Raw genomic sequence first — 14,988 nt, 5'->3', positions numbered from 1 at the left:
CAGAAAATAGAGGAAATTCAGAAGTAAAAAATATAAATAATTTGCGCGGCCAAATAGTAAGTGCGGGCGCAAAAAAAAAAAAAAAAATTTCTTTTTTCGAATTTTAGGTGCGGCAAATCCGACGAACAAATGATCAATTTGTTGTGGCCTTATGTCTATAAATGACAAGCTTAATTGTAAATAGGATACCTAATACCGTGACAGACGTTTATCTCACATGCATTTAACACAACCTTTGATGATAGAATAGCCATTTGCATGTAGTCACTTCATTTAAAAATACTCGAATATGCTGATTGTTAATCATTAGTAGTTAATTTTGAGTTTGGTACTACGTGTCCTTTTATTCGTGCATTTGCACTGCAGCTATTTTTCGCTTTGATTTGATCGTTTGTTGAATGAAAAACAGTATATGGTCAAAAAAGTGGACGCGACAGCAACTTTATACTATTTGGTCGCTTTTGAATGCCAATTTATATTTTAACCTCATATCCTTCAAAAATAAATACAATACAATCATATTCTTTCATTCGAACATTAGTTCCGTGGTTCGGTTGTCAGCCGATATGAGAAACCCTAACCATATGCGGTTCGGTAGCTAGTGCGTAATTCGATCTTAAACGCAAAGCGGAAGCATATTCATAGCTAACAAACTTTTGGAGAGACGGATGTTTTCCTGCTTTTAAGCAGTAGAAATGTTTTTGAGACGAGCACATTGGCTAGTGCGTCGGCGGAGGAATGCTGTGGTATGGACCCTGATGATGGCAGCCGGAATATTTGTGTTTATTAACCGTCCCAAAAACCCTTTCACTTCAGGTAGGAATCTTCATCTTGTTGTTTGGTTATTAAATATAACACATTCAATATTATTTTGCACAAATATGTCTTCAGAATAGGTGCTTGTATTGTGTATTTTAGTAAATGTACTATTATAAGAAGTGAGTTTTGGATCCAAATGATTAAAATGGCAAGGCATGATTTCACCAAAGTAAATTGATAGGAATTACAAGTTGACAAGAAGCGCATCTTTCTGATAAACCAATGGTCGTTGATTCGAACTCCAAACCGTGAGGGAGTCAATCGGAATAACTCGGCCATCTCCTCCATACGACGAACATTGCATTAGTAAAAGTAGTTTTAACGTGTATTTTTTTAGTACGGAGTTCAAATAGATTCCGAAAGAAGTGTACATATTGTTCCAGAAATAATTAAGACAACTTAAAGTTAAGTCCTTAAGCTAAACTGCTAAATTGAAATAACTACGCAGTGTAGATACATTCTAATAATTGTAACATTTAAATGTCCAAATACATTGCGAAATATTCAAATTCGGAAGTAATTTTATATATAAGTTTACATGTTTTTTCTTTCTTCCTTTTTAATACAGTGAATCAAAGCATAGTTACCACCTCAGAGCATTAGCTATTTTCCATCTGTATAGGTTATGAATCTAAATGGTTTGTGATTTAAAAAAAAAATGAGCTTAACATGCTGAATCTACTTAGTCTATTGTATTTGTTAACATGTTCACCGCATTGTTCGTACTCCTACACCGGATTATATCGAATACATATAAGTAACGTTCATTCTACTTGGCTTGACCTGCATTTGAATTGTTTGGTTTCTGAAAAAGACCAACAAGAAGTACAAACGACTTAAGATGATTAAACTTATTATCAATACTCATTTTACTACCATGACAGTAAAATAAAAGTAAGCCATAATCCGTCTTCTATTTATATATATCCTTTTTTGTTTTATCAGTATGCACAAACAATTACTAACGATCACAATACTCAATAACACGATAAAAGGACTTTCTTGCATTTCTACAGCATTATTTGCAAAGCGGATGATATCATCAGTATAAGTATAAGAACACGATAAACAAAGATTGAATGATAATGATAAAACTGGAATAAGGGTAGGAAGACTCTAGCAAAGCATTGTTTTACAATAATATATCATATTAAAGACGTATTCATGCTCAACGGATACGATAATTGAAGGCATTCGTGTTTTGTACTCATGGTACGATGAATGGGTTACGCAGGCAAATATTCTGGTGTTTATAGTCGCAAACACTTATCAGAATTCATTCAATGAATTCGATTAAACACCTCGTATATTGCTTGCAAATGTTGGCACAGACAATCCTTTTCAGATAAAAGAAATAAAAGCAATATTTTTTATCTATACACAAATCAGATGTTGTATTTTAAGTCCAATCCACTAAGTAAGACATTACAATCCATTTAAATGGAAATACAATGCTTGCATCCACCTATCCTTTAAGTACAGTATGCAACCCTTTTTTAATAAAAAGTGAACTCGCATCTCTGTCGAAACACTTACCATATTATTTTATTGAACTGATCAATCAAATGGATATACTTTCATCTACAAAACTAAACACTTTGATAGTGTTTTTTTCGATCCGAATCACATGTTTATACTTCTAATATTGTCAGATCAGCATTAAATAACTGTCAGACCGTAGCAGTTGATAAATGAAATACTACCCACAAAACTGTCTTTCTATGATAACACAACAATGTCTATAAAACTAAATCCGATTTCTGAGAAAATCGTGCAACAATCTTGAGCAACATATGGGTGCTTGTTCATAGATTAAGCAATTTATGATAATGGTATTATTTTCGGATGAATAATTTGACCTTTCACATATCTTTTTACTGTCTGATGTCCCTTTTCCTGAAGGGTTGCGATCTCATCAGTTACAGATTCTGTTGATTGCTGATTCCGGAGTATCTCATCAGCTACAGATCCTGTAAATTGTTGATTCTCGAGCATAACATCGGTCACATTTTCTGTTGTTTGCTGATTTATAAATATCGAATCAGATACAAGTTCTGTTGATTGTTGATTACATAGTATTTCATCACTTACAAAACCTGTTAGTTGCTGATTCACAAATATATCATTATCCCTAGCCATTGAAAATACCATTGGTGTATCATATGCATAAATGCACTAATTGTATTCCAGATTCTTGTTATACTCTCCTGGTGTCGTTATGTGACTAGACAAACATATTTCCCTACTGCTGAGAGTTATCCAAAGTTATACCAAGTGAACATATAACATCCTGATTTAGGCATCTTTTTTACTCCAAGTATTAAGGATCCATTATCTTCGGTTCCACATATCAAACATGGACCATGTAGTCTGGGTTCCAAGGCAGAAAAATGTGAAAAATAAGGAAATTTACTGCACCCCTCTGCTATACAAAATAATTTGGTATCAAATTGTAGGTTAAAGTCTGTAGATTATGAAAAGTGCGTTTGGCCACTTGGCGGCTCTTGCGAAAAGGAAATATCCAAGATGGCGCCCAAGATGGCCGCCATTAATTGCCATTTCAGTAAAAATACTATGTTCGAATATAGCTATTTTCATTAAATAAATAAGAAAAAATATTCACATGGATATTACTTTTCTCATAATGTACTTCAAATTGACATATAATCTTAAATAAGTCAAGGTCATTGTCAAGGTCATTTTCAAGGTCAAAGTATAAAAAATGCCCTAAATATATCATTATCCCTAGCCATTGAAAATACCATTGGTGTATCAAATGCATAAATGCACTAATTGTATTCCAGATTCTTGTTATACTCTCCTGGTGTCGTTATGTGACTAGACAAACATATTTCCCTACTGCTGAGAGTTATCCAAAGTTATACCAAGTGAACATATAACATCCTGATTTAGGCATCTTTTTTACTCCAAGTATTAAGGATCCATTATCTTCGGTTCCACATATCAAACATGGACCATGTAGTCTGGGTTCCAAGGCAGAAAAATGTGAAAAATAAGGAAATTTACTGCACCCCTCTGCTATACAAAATAATTTGGTATCAAATTGTAGGTTAAAGTCTGTAGATTATGAAAAGTGCGTTTGGCCACTTGGCGGCTCTTGCGAAAAGGAAATATCCAAGATGGCGCCCAAGATGGCCGCCATTAATTGCCATTTCAGTAAAAATACTATGTTCGAATATAGCTATTTTCATTAAATAAATAAGAAAAAATATTCACATGGATATTACTTTTCTCATAATGTACTTCAAATTGACATATAACCTTAAATAAGTCAAGGTCATTGTCAAGGTCATTTTCAAGGTCAAAGTATAAAAAATGCCCTAAAATTATATTTTTCCCGTTCACTTTTCTTCTTTTTTAATTCATTTATGTTAAGCGTGTGTCAAAAAGTGCTGGCAGAATTGTAAATTGTATGTTCCTTCATTTAAAACAATATTTTAGGATATAGCTTCTATACTTTTTGAAATCGCCAAGGGTTCATACTATAACAGAATGCCAAAGGTGGTCGCAAGATTGCTATTGCTGTAAGAGTCTTATAGCAAACTGTGCTAGTGTTACTCTGAAAGTCTAATTGCATGGCTTGTATCTATTAAATTGTATGCTTTATGTTGACATATCCATCTGACCTCTCCCATGTCAAGTTTAAGCTTATTTCAGCCATTTCAAGGTCATGGTCATTTCAAGGTCAAGATATGCAAAATAACTCAAATTTTTTTTTTTTTATATATACTTTTTTCCATTTTCATTTCAATTTACATTTAGTATGTGTCTAAAGGCGTAGACAGAATTGTAAATTATATGTTCCCTCATTTAAAACAATTGTTTAGGGTATAGCTTTTTTATTTTTTGAAACCGCCACCACCAAGGATCATACCGTTAGAGTGTGCCAATTAAAGGTGATCGCAAGATTGTTTTGCTGAACGAGTCTTATGGCAAGTTGTGCTAGTGTAACAGTCAATTAATATGTATATCTTAATTCATGGCATGTATCAATTTCATACTGTGCTTCATGTTGACATACTTATCTGATTGCTTCAAGGTCAAGGTCAGTTCAAGGTCAAAATATATTGAAACACAAACAGTTGAGAATATTGTTATTTTCGCCTTTTTTTAAATTTTGTTAATTAATTCGTGTTTGCAGAAAAGTAATTGATAGTTTTCTCTATTTTGATCTCTGTTCAGTTACTTTAAGTGAAATGTTTTAAAGATGATATGGAGACAACTAGGTGTCGTCCTTGTACATGTTACCCAAGGCAGTTACAACAATTTGTTGATTCCAAGAGATTTCATTATTAGTACATTGTAACTGTTTCATTTTTAAACATATATGCATACGAATAGATGTTAACTATTTTATAAAGTAGTTCACATTGAAATACAAGATTAGGCTTTTCAAAATCAAAGTCAAACTCATTTGAATGTCATTTGAATGTCAAAATGCAAATATGTTCAATTTCGACGTTGTTATTATTTAATTAATGTATATTTTGGTTAAATTTGATCTAAAAACGTCTATACATTACCAAAATCACCAAGCAGTTTTAACCATATAGTTAATATATTTCCCATATTAAAAGTCAGGTCAACCAGAAAATGTCCCTTCTTGAGCCAATTTAAACATGCTACATGACATATATTTTTATGAGTCCCATGTAAGCACATCCAGCCTTTTCAAGTCCATCCAATGTTTTGCCAACTTAATGTATTGATATCATAATCCAAAATCAGTTCATTCTAGGTATAATACCCGCTAAGCAGGCCATAAAGTGTTTATATATATAAGCCTACTGAATGCCCGACACCCCATTATGGCTCATTTTGTGCCCTTCTAAGCGTCAAAAAAAGAATCCACATGACACAAAAGGTCCCCAACAGCCCTCTGAATGATTGTAATAAAGCCCATTTTGTACCTTTCTTACTACAGAAGGGTTTGTCAAGAGCTCAAAAATCACTATTATGGTAACAGACAAACGCTTTCATTATCAAATAAACACATACGGGCTCTACGAAAGCCAAGCCAGTGGTCATTCAACCGCTTTTGGGCTGTAACCTAACCCAATTTTCCAGACCATCATCACACTATGGCTGTTCGCAAGTCCACTTTGTGTCCAATAAACTTTTTTTCATTTCTGATATCTGCCAAATATAGACCGTATGAAGCCAATCGAGTGTCAAGTGATCCATAAAGTTGCCATATTCAAGACCATGTAGGTTCTATACGAGCCGAAACAGTATCAGTACCAGTGTACAGTCAAACATATCAATAGGTTAAAACTCGATAGGTCTATAATTAAGTAGGTTCAATTATCTATCAAGTCAATTGTGACTACAATAATGCTTATTTAGAGCCAAACATACCCATGTGTAGCTCTAATTAAGCCTACTAAGTGTCAAATAGACCACATTTGGCAATCATTAAGCCCGTTTAGATCCAAACAAACCCATGTGAAGCTCTAAATAAGCTTACACAGTACCCATTAGACCACATTTTGGCAAATATGAAGCCAGTTTAGATAAAAACAAACCCATGTGCAGCACTTAGTAAGCTTGCCCAGCGTGAAATAGACTCCATTTTGGAAACCATAAACCCCGTATAGATCCAAGCAAACCCATTTGAAGCTTTAAATAAGCATACACCGTGCTCTTAAGACCACATTTTGGAAACCATTAAGCCCATTTAGATAAAACCAAACCCATGTTCAGCTCTAAGTAAGCCTACTTAGTGTCAAATAGACCACATTTAGAAACCATTAAGCCCATTCAGAACCAATCACACCCATGTGAAGCTCTCATTCAACCTACTCAGTGTCATAAAAATACACATTTGGCAACCATTAAGTCTATTTAGAGCCAAACAAAACCATGTGCAGCTCTAAATAAGCTTACACAGTACCCATTAGACCACATTTTGGCAAATATGTGCAGCACTGAGTAAGTATTCTCAGTGTCAAATAGACCACATTTTGGAAACCATAGAGCCCATTTAGATCCAAACAAACCCATGTGAAGCTCTAAGTAAGCATAAACAATGCCCTTAAGACGACATTTTCGGAACGATATAGTATATTTAGAGCAAAACAAACCCAAGCAAGAAAATAACAGGAGATTCATATTTATATGATATGATATATTTGTCCAATGAAATCCGAAGTTTGTTCTTCGTTTTAAATTAACTTGTATATCCTTTAAGTTTTTTTTCGTATTTGACTAGTTTCCATTCATTCCACATTATTATTCAAAACATTCGACCACCTTTCAATTAAGAACTGCTTTCTCTTTACACATTAGCATAAATTAAATAAAATGAAGTAGAAATACAGAATTTGGCAATATTTTTTAACCAAACTGAACTTGAAATATCTTCAAAACGATAAAACTAGTATATAGATTGGCAATCTCTAAGAGTAAGGTATGTATTAGTGTATCATAAACCTTATATATATTTCAATAATTAGTGTAGATGGTGACCAATTTGTTGTCAAGGAAAAATGTCATTAAATATCATGTATATAAGTGAATTGCTTATTTTATTTACTTGACTCAAGTTACTCTATGGTTAGGATCCGCCTACTGGTTACCGTTCATATTTCGGAGTTATTTTATAGACGAAAACAAAGAAACACTCAAACAAGGTACAATTTTGTGTTATGACCTTATAATAACCATTATTTGTAATTTTAAGCATATTATGAAATAGAAACACTGCTTGTATTTAGATTAAAGACAGAGGTATATAGTAAAAAAAATAACTGGAAAACTTAATGGTAACGCCAATTTCTGCACTTTCATTATGCAACGTGTACTGCTATGGCACCAAAATGTTTTTAGAAACTCTGACACTGTTCTCTGAAAACTGACCTAATATTGATATATATTCATGATATTTTGTTCTGCAATAGTAAACTTTAAAAAGAGAAGAACATAGACAATAGACTTAATATCTTAAAGATACAAAAAAATTGCGTATTTGTATTTTGACCTTGAAATGAACTTGACCTTGACATTGAAGAGATCATTCACGCATGGTAACATGAAACACATTATGAAATAGATGCATTCCATGCATTTAGATATACTATTGACTAAGACTTAGAGTGTAACACTTGCACAATTTGCCTTATTATTAAGACTCTTACAGCAATATCAACACTTTTGGCACTCAGTAATAGTATTAAATCTGCACCTATTCAACAAAATCTAAAACCTTTACGTATTTAATATGTTTAAAATGAATGACCATACAAATTGCAGTTCTGCGGCCTCTTTTTGACACAAACTACACATAAATTTAAAAAAAAATCAACAATATTGCAAGAAAAAAATCAATTTTTCAGGTACATTTTATTATTTGACCTTGAAAAAAATGACCTTGACCTTGAAGTAGTTAAGGCTGTATGTCAATTTGAAGAACATTATGAGAGGAGACATATCCACGAGAATGTTTCTCCATATATTCAAACATTACATTTTTACCGAATTAGCAATTTATAATAGCCATCTGTTTTTATCATTTTTTGCTTATTCTGAATAGTGACTGTTTGTACGCCATTTTATATATCTCCATGGAAACAGCATATAGGGTGCATTCAAAATAAAATATTGAAAGAACATACATAGCAGTTCATTTTGGTATATATATATAAGCTTGATACACATTATCATTTTTAAATAATAAAAGAAAGAAGCCAGTCCGATAGTGTATTTTTCTCAAAATTTACATTTTGACCTCTAAAATGACCTTGACCTTTAAAATATAAAAATGTAAATAAACTTGAATCTGAACAGTAGTGAGTGTATGTATATATTTAAAAGTGATTTGGTTTTAATATTTACTTTCAAAATATCTTATCAACCTATTATTTGATTATTTCTCATATTACAAATTTTGGCGGCCATTTTGAACGCCATCTTGAATTTAGCGAATTAGCAAGAGCCGCCATGTGGCCAAAGGCACTTTTCATAAACAATAGACATTCTCCTAACACGACATATAAAAATAATTTGTATAACATGCCGGACCCTTTTTTTCAAAAATGAGGACTTGGAACCCGGACTAATGTTACAGAACATATACCGAACCTTCTTTTTGTGGATATTTATAATATACATCGATATACTTCTATAATGAATAGTTTGTTATTGAGGCTACAGAGTAACCATCTTCAAGAGGTGTATAATGCAGACGGTCCTGCGCAGGTTGTCTCGACATAGACTGACAGCAAATTGAAGGTCCAGTGTTGGAAGAAATGTTTGCTCATGTATACTTATCAAAATATTCTTTGGAACTTTATTGTTCTTTAGTAGTAGTAGAAGTAGTAATAGTAGTAGAGAATCGTCAATACCATATTCATGCTACAGCTACATGAGGGTACTTTTCCAGATTGCGTTTCAGATTTGGAATCAAAGTTTGAATTCATATCTGCTTTATATTCCTATTCACATGTTTGGTATTGTTGTAAATATAATATCGTGAAGAGTAAAATCCATTCGCTTTACGAAATCCTTGAAAGGAAACACTCGTTACCATTTGTACCTATGAGATCTGAGATGACATTTCCCTTCATTCAGATAAACACACTTCCATTTCATCCTACTGTGCTTATTGATATAACGGTTTGCTCTTCTGCAATAGGATAACTTAACATTTTTGTTCCTCCATCATGCTCATTTTTTCTGTACTTTGATTCAGTCAACTTGAACGAATTTTACATGGTTTGTGGAGGCCACGTTTTTGTCTCAGTAGACTCTGCTGCACTAGCCTATAATAGAGATGCGTTTTTGTGCACACAAACTGGTTTAAACCACAAGTAAATTTACATTTTACTGACCGTTCCAAGGCGGTATCTAACACTCTTTGATAACACACCTATATGTTTATATAGTATATATATATATATATATATATATAGTGTGTGTTCTTTGTGGAGTTTTGTGCTGTTCATCCATGTTACTTGTTTGTGATTGTTTGTTTTTGTGTTCTATGTCATTGGTGTTTACACTGTGGCATAAAACGGGGCTTATCTAACTTTTGGCTACTGAGCTTGTTTCTGTTGTTTTTAATATAAATATTTATCTTACAAAAATAATTTGTTCATCAATGGGCTTCAACTATCAGTAGTAAAATTGCTTAATAAGAACATACATCATCTGTATCGCTGTTGCTGTGGTCTGCCAACGCCGCTGTCTTCTCATGCGTTACAAGTAAGTAATTAAAAATCCATCGTGTTTCTTTATAGGTTTACTAATACAATATAAAGTTGTTTATGAGCTTATTATGCAGCATGTCTACTTATTAAGAAAGTAGCCGTCTTGGCAAACACGAATATCTGAGCAGAACGTTGGCTGGTTCATTTCAATTCTGCAAAAGCTGAGACACTTTTAGTCTCTGGAATGATAAACGGTCCATCAGATCCGACAGTTTTTATCTATAATACAAAGAATAATGAAGTTACTTCACTTACATACTTCAAATGAGGCCAAACAATTATCAAACACAGCAACAAACTCCGACTCATAATTTGAACGGATTTGACTACAACCTACTTTTTGACATGTCATTTCTCCTTTTCAGAATCACTTGTACTCTTCTATTTACTTCCTTTTATATACCTCGTTAAAATTTATTGACTTTTATTTACTTTATCCCATATACCATTACAGTTTCCAATACGAATTATTGTCATTTACACCATCACATATTGTAACTACATAACTAATTAATACACGAACTTTACACCTATAAGAATGGCTGGATCGAAAACAGTGTATAAACTTAAAAAAATCATCTTACTTATGTCAATACATTTCGACCAACATTATGCCTTTTAATCTAATTTAGCTTGCGTTTTCACATATAATTGTTTGATATGCTTAATGTTTATATTCTCCATTATGTATTGATTATCTAAACATACTGTTTAAACAAAACAAAGAACATCAATGACTAGTAATTTAATGTGCGATTTTGGATAACTATTAAGCAAACCCCCTTACGTACTTACGTATCAGAACATAATTAAATACTAGCCACAATAATGCGCGTTATGGCAACGATTTTAACATTTGGACTTTCATTACGTCTCCCTGTGCGTAGTCGCAGAATCAAATGATCGTGAACAAACTGAAGCGGCTATTTCTATGGACAAGGTGGAGTACAAACTTTTTGGGAAAAATATATATGTTTTAATGTTACAGTTGGACCATTTTGACAGGAAACTAAATAGAAGCATGCTTATGGTTGTTGTATGTGTGAAAGTAATTTTCATAATTTTGTTCTATATTAATGGAAAATACATTTTGAAATTAACACGGATATTTCAACCTTTGTTTGGTATATGTAACCTCAAAATTTTGAAAACTAATCTTGACTTAAACAATCTAACTACTCTACCTAATCTAAATTGTTTTTAAAGACATATAAATGTTTTATTTATCTCGTTTGTTTATAAAAGAGAGCTCAAAAAACGTTTGTATGCCAACAGAAGACTAAAGCCGATGTCCTGTCGTCATTGACTATAGCATTGTACTGTTCCCTTGTTCCAGAGCTCCTCCCCAGGTCAGAAGAAAAGATGATATCTCAAGAGCTCGTACCAACAACTCATGCAAAGAAAAGCTATACAATAAAGGATACAAAGGTAGTAGGAGCAAAATGTTAACTCCATTGTTAATGATCCTAACCCACTCTTAAACCACATGATCAAATGTTTTCTTTTGTTTTAACTTTCGGCTACTGAGCTTGTTTCTGATTTTTTTAATATGAATATTGAATTCAAATGGTTAATATTTAAACAAACAATGCTTTATCAAAATTCATTAATTTGAATAGGACGCTTATTATTTTAGCTATCATTATATAATTATTGCAAGCAACAAACCCATTGTCACTATCACTTATGGGTTTTCTCAATTCATTTGAAAAGAGCTCTAATAATACAGATAAAAATAGTGATAAGGTGACATTTCCAATTGAATTAGACAAGTCTTAAATTGATTTTGATATCAATGTAGCTCTATCTCAATTTAAGAGCTCTTCAATGCAATCGATCTCGAATGATCTCAATTGAAATTTAATGTTCTCCAAATGATTTTGGGATATACCTGCTTTAATTCGATTGGAAATCTCTTGAATGGAATCGAAGAGGTGTATAATTATTTGTAGAGCTTTTAAAATATTTTAGTTCGTATTAATTTATCGTTCCATAAAGGTCGGCTTAGTTCTGTTCTTTATGACTGAGAACATTAATGTTTGGTATTTAACACCATTGAGGATGTTTCAAAAAGGCCTTTGGGAATGTTAATGACTCTGACCAGGGGCTTATTTTGTTTATTGTGTTATATGTTTAGCTTAGTCTTTGATTGTTTAAATAAAGAATCTGTCAGCGGAAGATGGGTTTTCGAGAGCCAAGTTTTTACGCCGCGCATGTGAGAACAGCATACATAGATCGGGGAATAAAGGGATCCGAGTGAGTTTCGACCCGCATGCTAACGCCGTGTACTGTCCGCTATGTAAGATTGCTTCCACCTTCTGGGAAAGGATTTTCCGTATGATGGCGCTTAACAACAAAGGTACACGAAATAGGACAGTATTGACCGCTTTTGATGTGCCTATCTCAGATATAAGTCGTTCCAATGATTATTTGGACCTTAAAAACTGGACTGTTGGTAGTAAAGACGCAACAAAAAGTTTTCGATTTATGTTTGTTAGGAACCCGTTTGATATGCTGTTTTCCCTTTACGTTGATAAACTTGTTGGACCTAATCCGTATTTCAGTAGGTTTTCACAAGCTAACAAAAAACAATGTGGATATGCGAATATTTCGTTCCGACAACTGCTTGAACATGTGATTATCACAGATAAGAAGGGGAAACCTCTTGACTGTCATGTTGCGAAGTGGGATGCTTGTTTACCATGTGAAGTTAACTACACATATATAGGCAAAATGGAAACGTTTAAAGATGACACCTCAGTTATATTGTCGGCTCTTGGACAGCTCAAGAGTCTAGATGCAATGAAAGCCAAATTCACTGACCTCCACGCCCATGACGCTATTCAAGATTCGGTATCTGGACCTTTCGAATGGCGTAAGGACATTGTTAAGTGCATGTCATGGCCAGATGCCCTGCGTAGGGTCTGGCGGAAGTTGCAGATTCGAGGAGTTATAGGGACTACGGGATTTTCGCTCTCCGAATTAGAGGCAGAGTCTATCAATAGGACTGATTACATAAAAGTTCTTAAGAAAGTAAGGGAGAAAAGTACAGCAAGCGAAAGACGTATGATTAAGCAGTTATCTTTCATTGAGGCATACAGGAATATTCCTGCGGAAATATTAGACAGTATTAAACAAGTGTATAGACATGAATTTAATCTATTCAATTTTAGCGATGATACTGAAATATTTCGCCAATTGGATCAATACAAAGCAATAGGTTTCTTTAATTACTCCAACATCGATAGTAATATTAGGTTTTAAACTTTGGATTAGGTTTGATTATTTTCCCAATGAAAAACAACAAGGAATAATAGTATGGTACTTTGATTGGCAATTATAAAACAGAACATGGTTTAGATCTATCAGAAACATTCAACATACTCCGCTTGATAAGCGCCAAACAGTTCTGCAACACTCTGAGTAAAGTAAGTCTTGCTAGATGTACCATGCATTTATTAATGGATGGAATATAAAGATAATTGATAAACTGCATTTAGACTTTGTATTACCATACCGTTTTATGTATTTTTATATTGAGGACATTAAAATGATAATTGTTCCATCCGAAGCACATGAGGGTACGCAATTAATGAACTTATTTTATAGATAACGTCGCAACCATATGCTTATTATATAGTGTCATTAAATAGTTGTAATATGTACATATCGATATGACATTTTTTGTGGTCATTTATTATAATCATACGCCGCGCAAGTTGTGAAAATAATAACTTGTCCTTATTCCCTAAAATCAATTTTGCTCTTAAACCGATTTTTTTTTGTTCAACACATTGCATTTATATGTATAGACCATAGTGTAGTAAAGGTGCAGTATGGAATAAATGTCAGGTGACATTAAATCTAAAATATTAAATAGATGTTTATATTGTCCAGCAATATCGGCATAGAATCAAGTAGTTCCTAGGCACTTTGGCTGCTCCTTTAGTTTTGTAATTTTTACACTTCTTGTATTAGCCATTAGGGTTTCTGCTATTTGCATACTTGGATATTTGTTTTGAGAGTAATCAATTCTAACATGGGTATTTCTGTTTGTGTGTTAAGGTTATTTAAACAATATTTATTGTCTGATGTATTCTGCTTCAATTAAGGTTTTTTGTTGACACTTTCTGCTAATGAGCATGGTCCTGTAGTTTTTCATATATATATATATATATATATATATATATATATATATATATATACTGTAAAACAGGTCTGCAAGTAAATTACCATAGTAAGCACACATATGTTAACCTATTGTTTGAAGATAAAACTCCTGTCAACATTTGAATGAATTAAGCATCAAAATTACAAACAATTGGAATACAAACAAAGCACTCCAGAAACGTCAGATCCGGTCCAGTTTATATGTTTGTAAAATGGAGCATAGTCAAAACTGCTTTTGTATCATTTACTGCTAAGAATGTCGTCTTTTTGTGCAATGTTGTTTTTCAATTAGAAATATTAATTGCTTCATAAGCAAATGTAAAGTAATAGATCTATATTATATTTTCCTGTTGTTTTGCTCTTTTTAGTTCAATACATCTTCAAAAGCATCAGTCATTGCAATTCTTCAGGTATAAAACATCATATTATAGGAGTTTTGGTATTTAGGACTATGATTGTATTGTATAGTTTCCTCAGTAAAACTTTTTTCTTATGATTTAAAATCTTAAATGATGATATGACCAACATTATTGTAGCAGTATTGAGAGCTGAGACAGTCGCAGGATGGGGTGTATTTACAGATGTGTCGTTATCTGAAACGACTTTATTTATAATATTGAAATGAGAATTGGCATTTTATCTCTATAACATATAAGATGCATTCTCTTAACTAGACCCTAAAATGTTGTTGTATACAATTGCAGTCGAAATATATCTCAAAACACGAGTATAATAAGTGGTAATCGGGGAAAATAAAAACAAGATTGTAGAA

The 14,988-nt window shown here is 32.9% G+C and overlaps 1 protein-coding gene across 1 annotated transcript; it reads left to right on the top strand.

The window, feature by feature from the left end:
- The first annotated feature begins 626 nt into the window (after positions 1-626).
- LOC128218083 (carbohydrate sulfotransferase 11-like) lies at positions 627-14,194 on the top strand. The gene is made up of 3 exons (XM_052925619.1): positions 627-816; positions 11,383-11,474; positions 12,210-14,194. The coding sequence occupies exons 1-3, from the start codon at positions 696-698 to the stop codon at positions 13,308-13,310; spliced, it is 1,314 nt and encodes a 437-aa protein (XP_052781579.1). The 5' UTR covers positions 627-695; the 3' UTR covers positions 13,311-14,194.
- Positions 14,195-14,988: the final 794 nt, after the last annotated feature.

The sequence above is a fragment of the Mya arenaria genome, chromosome 14, assembly GCF_026914265.1.
Source record: "Mya arenaria isolate MELC-2E11 chromosome 14, ASM2691426v1".
Lineage (NCBI taxonomy): Eukaryota > Metazoa > Mollusca > Bivalvia > Myida > Myidae > Mya > Mya arenaria.
This window is presented reverse-complemented; position numbering and strand designations above follow the sequence as displayed.

Bases quoted from the DNA above. Each gene is read 5' to 3' on its own strand.
- LOC128218083 (XM_052925619.1), top strand. From the start codon at position 696: ATGTTTTTGAGACGAGCACATTGGCTAGTGCGTCGGCGGAGGAATGCT. The intron at 817-11,382 runs GTAGGAATCTTC...CCCTTGTTCCAG, and splicing joins CAAAAACCCTTTCACTTCAG to AGCTCCTCCCCAGGTCAGAA. The intron at 11,475-12,209 runs GTAGTAGGAGCA...GTTTAAATAAAG, and splicing joins ATACAATAAAGGATACAAAG to AATCTGTCAGCGGAAGATGG.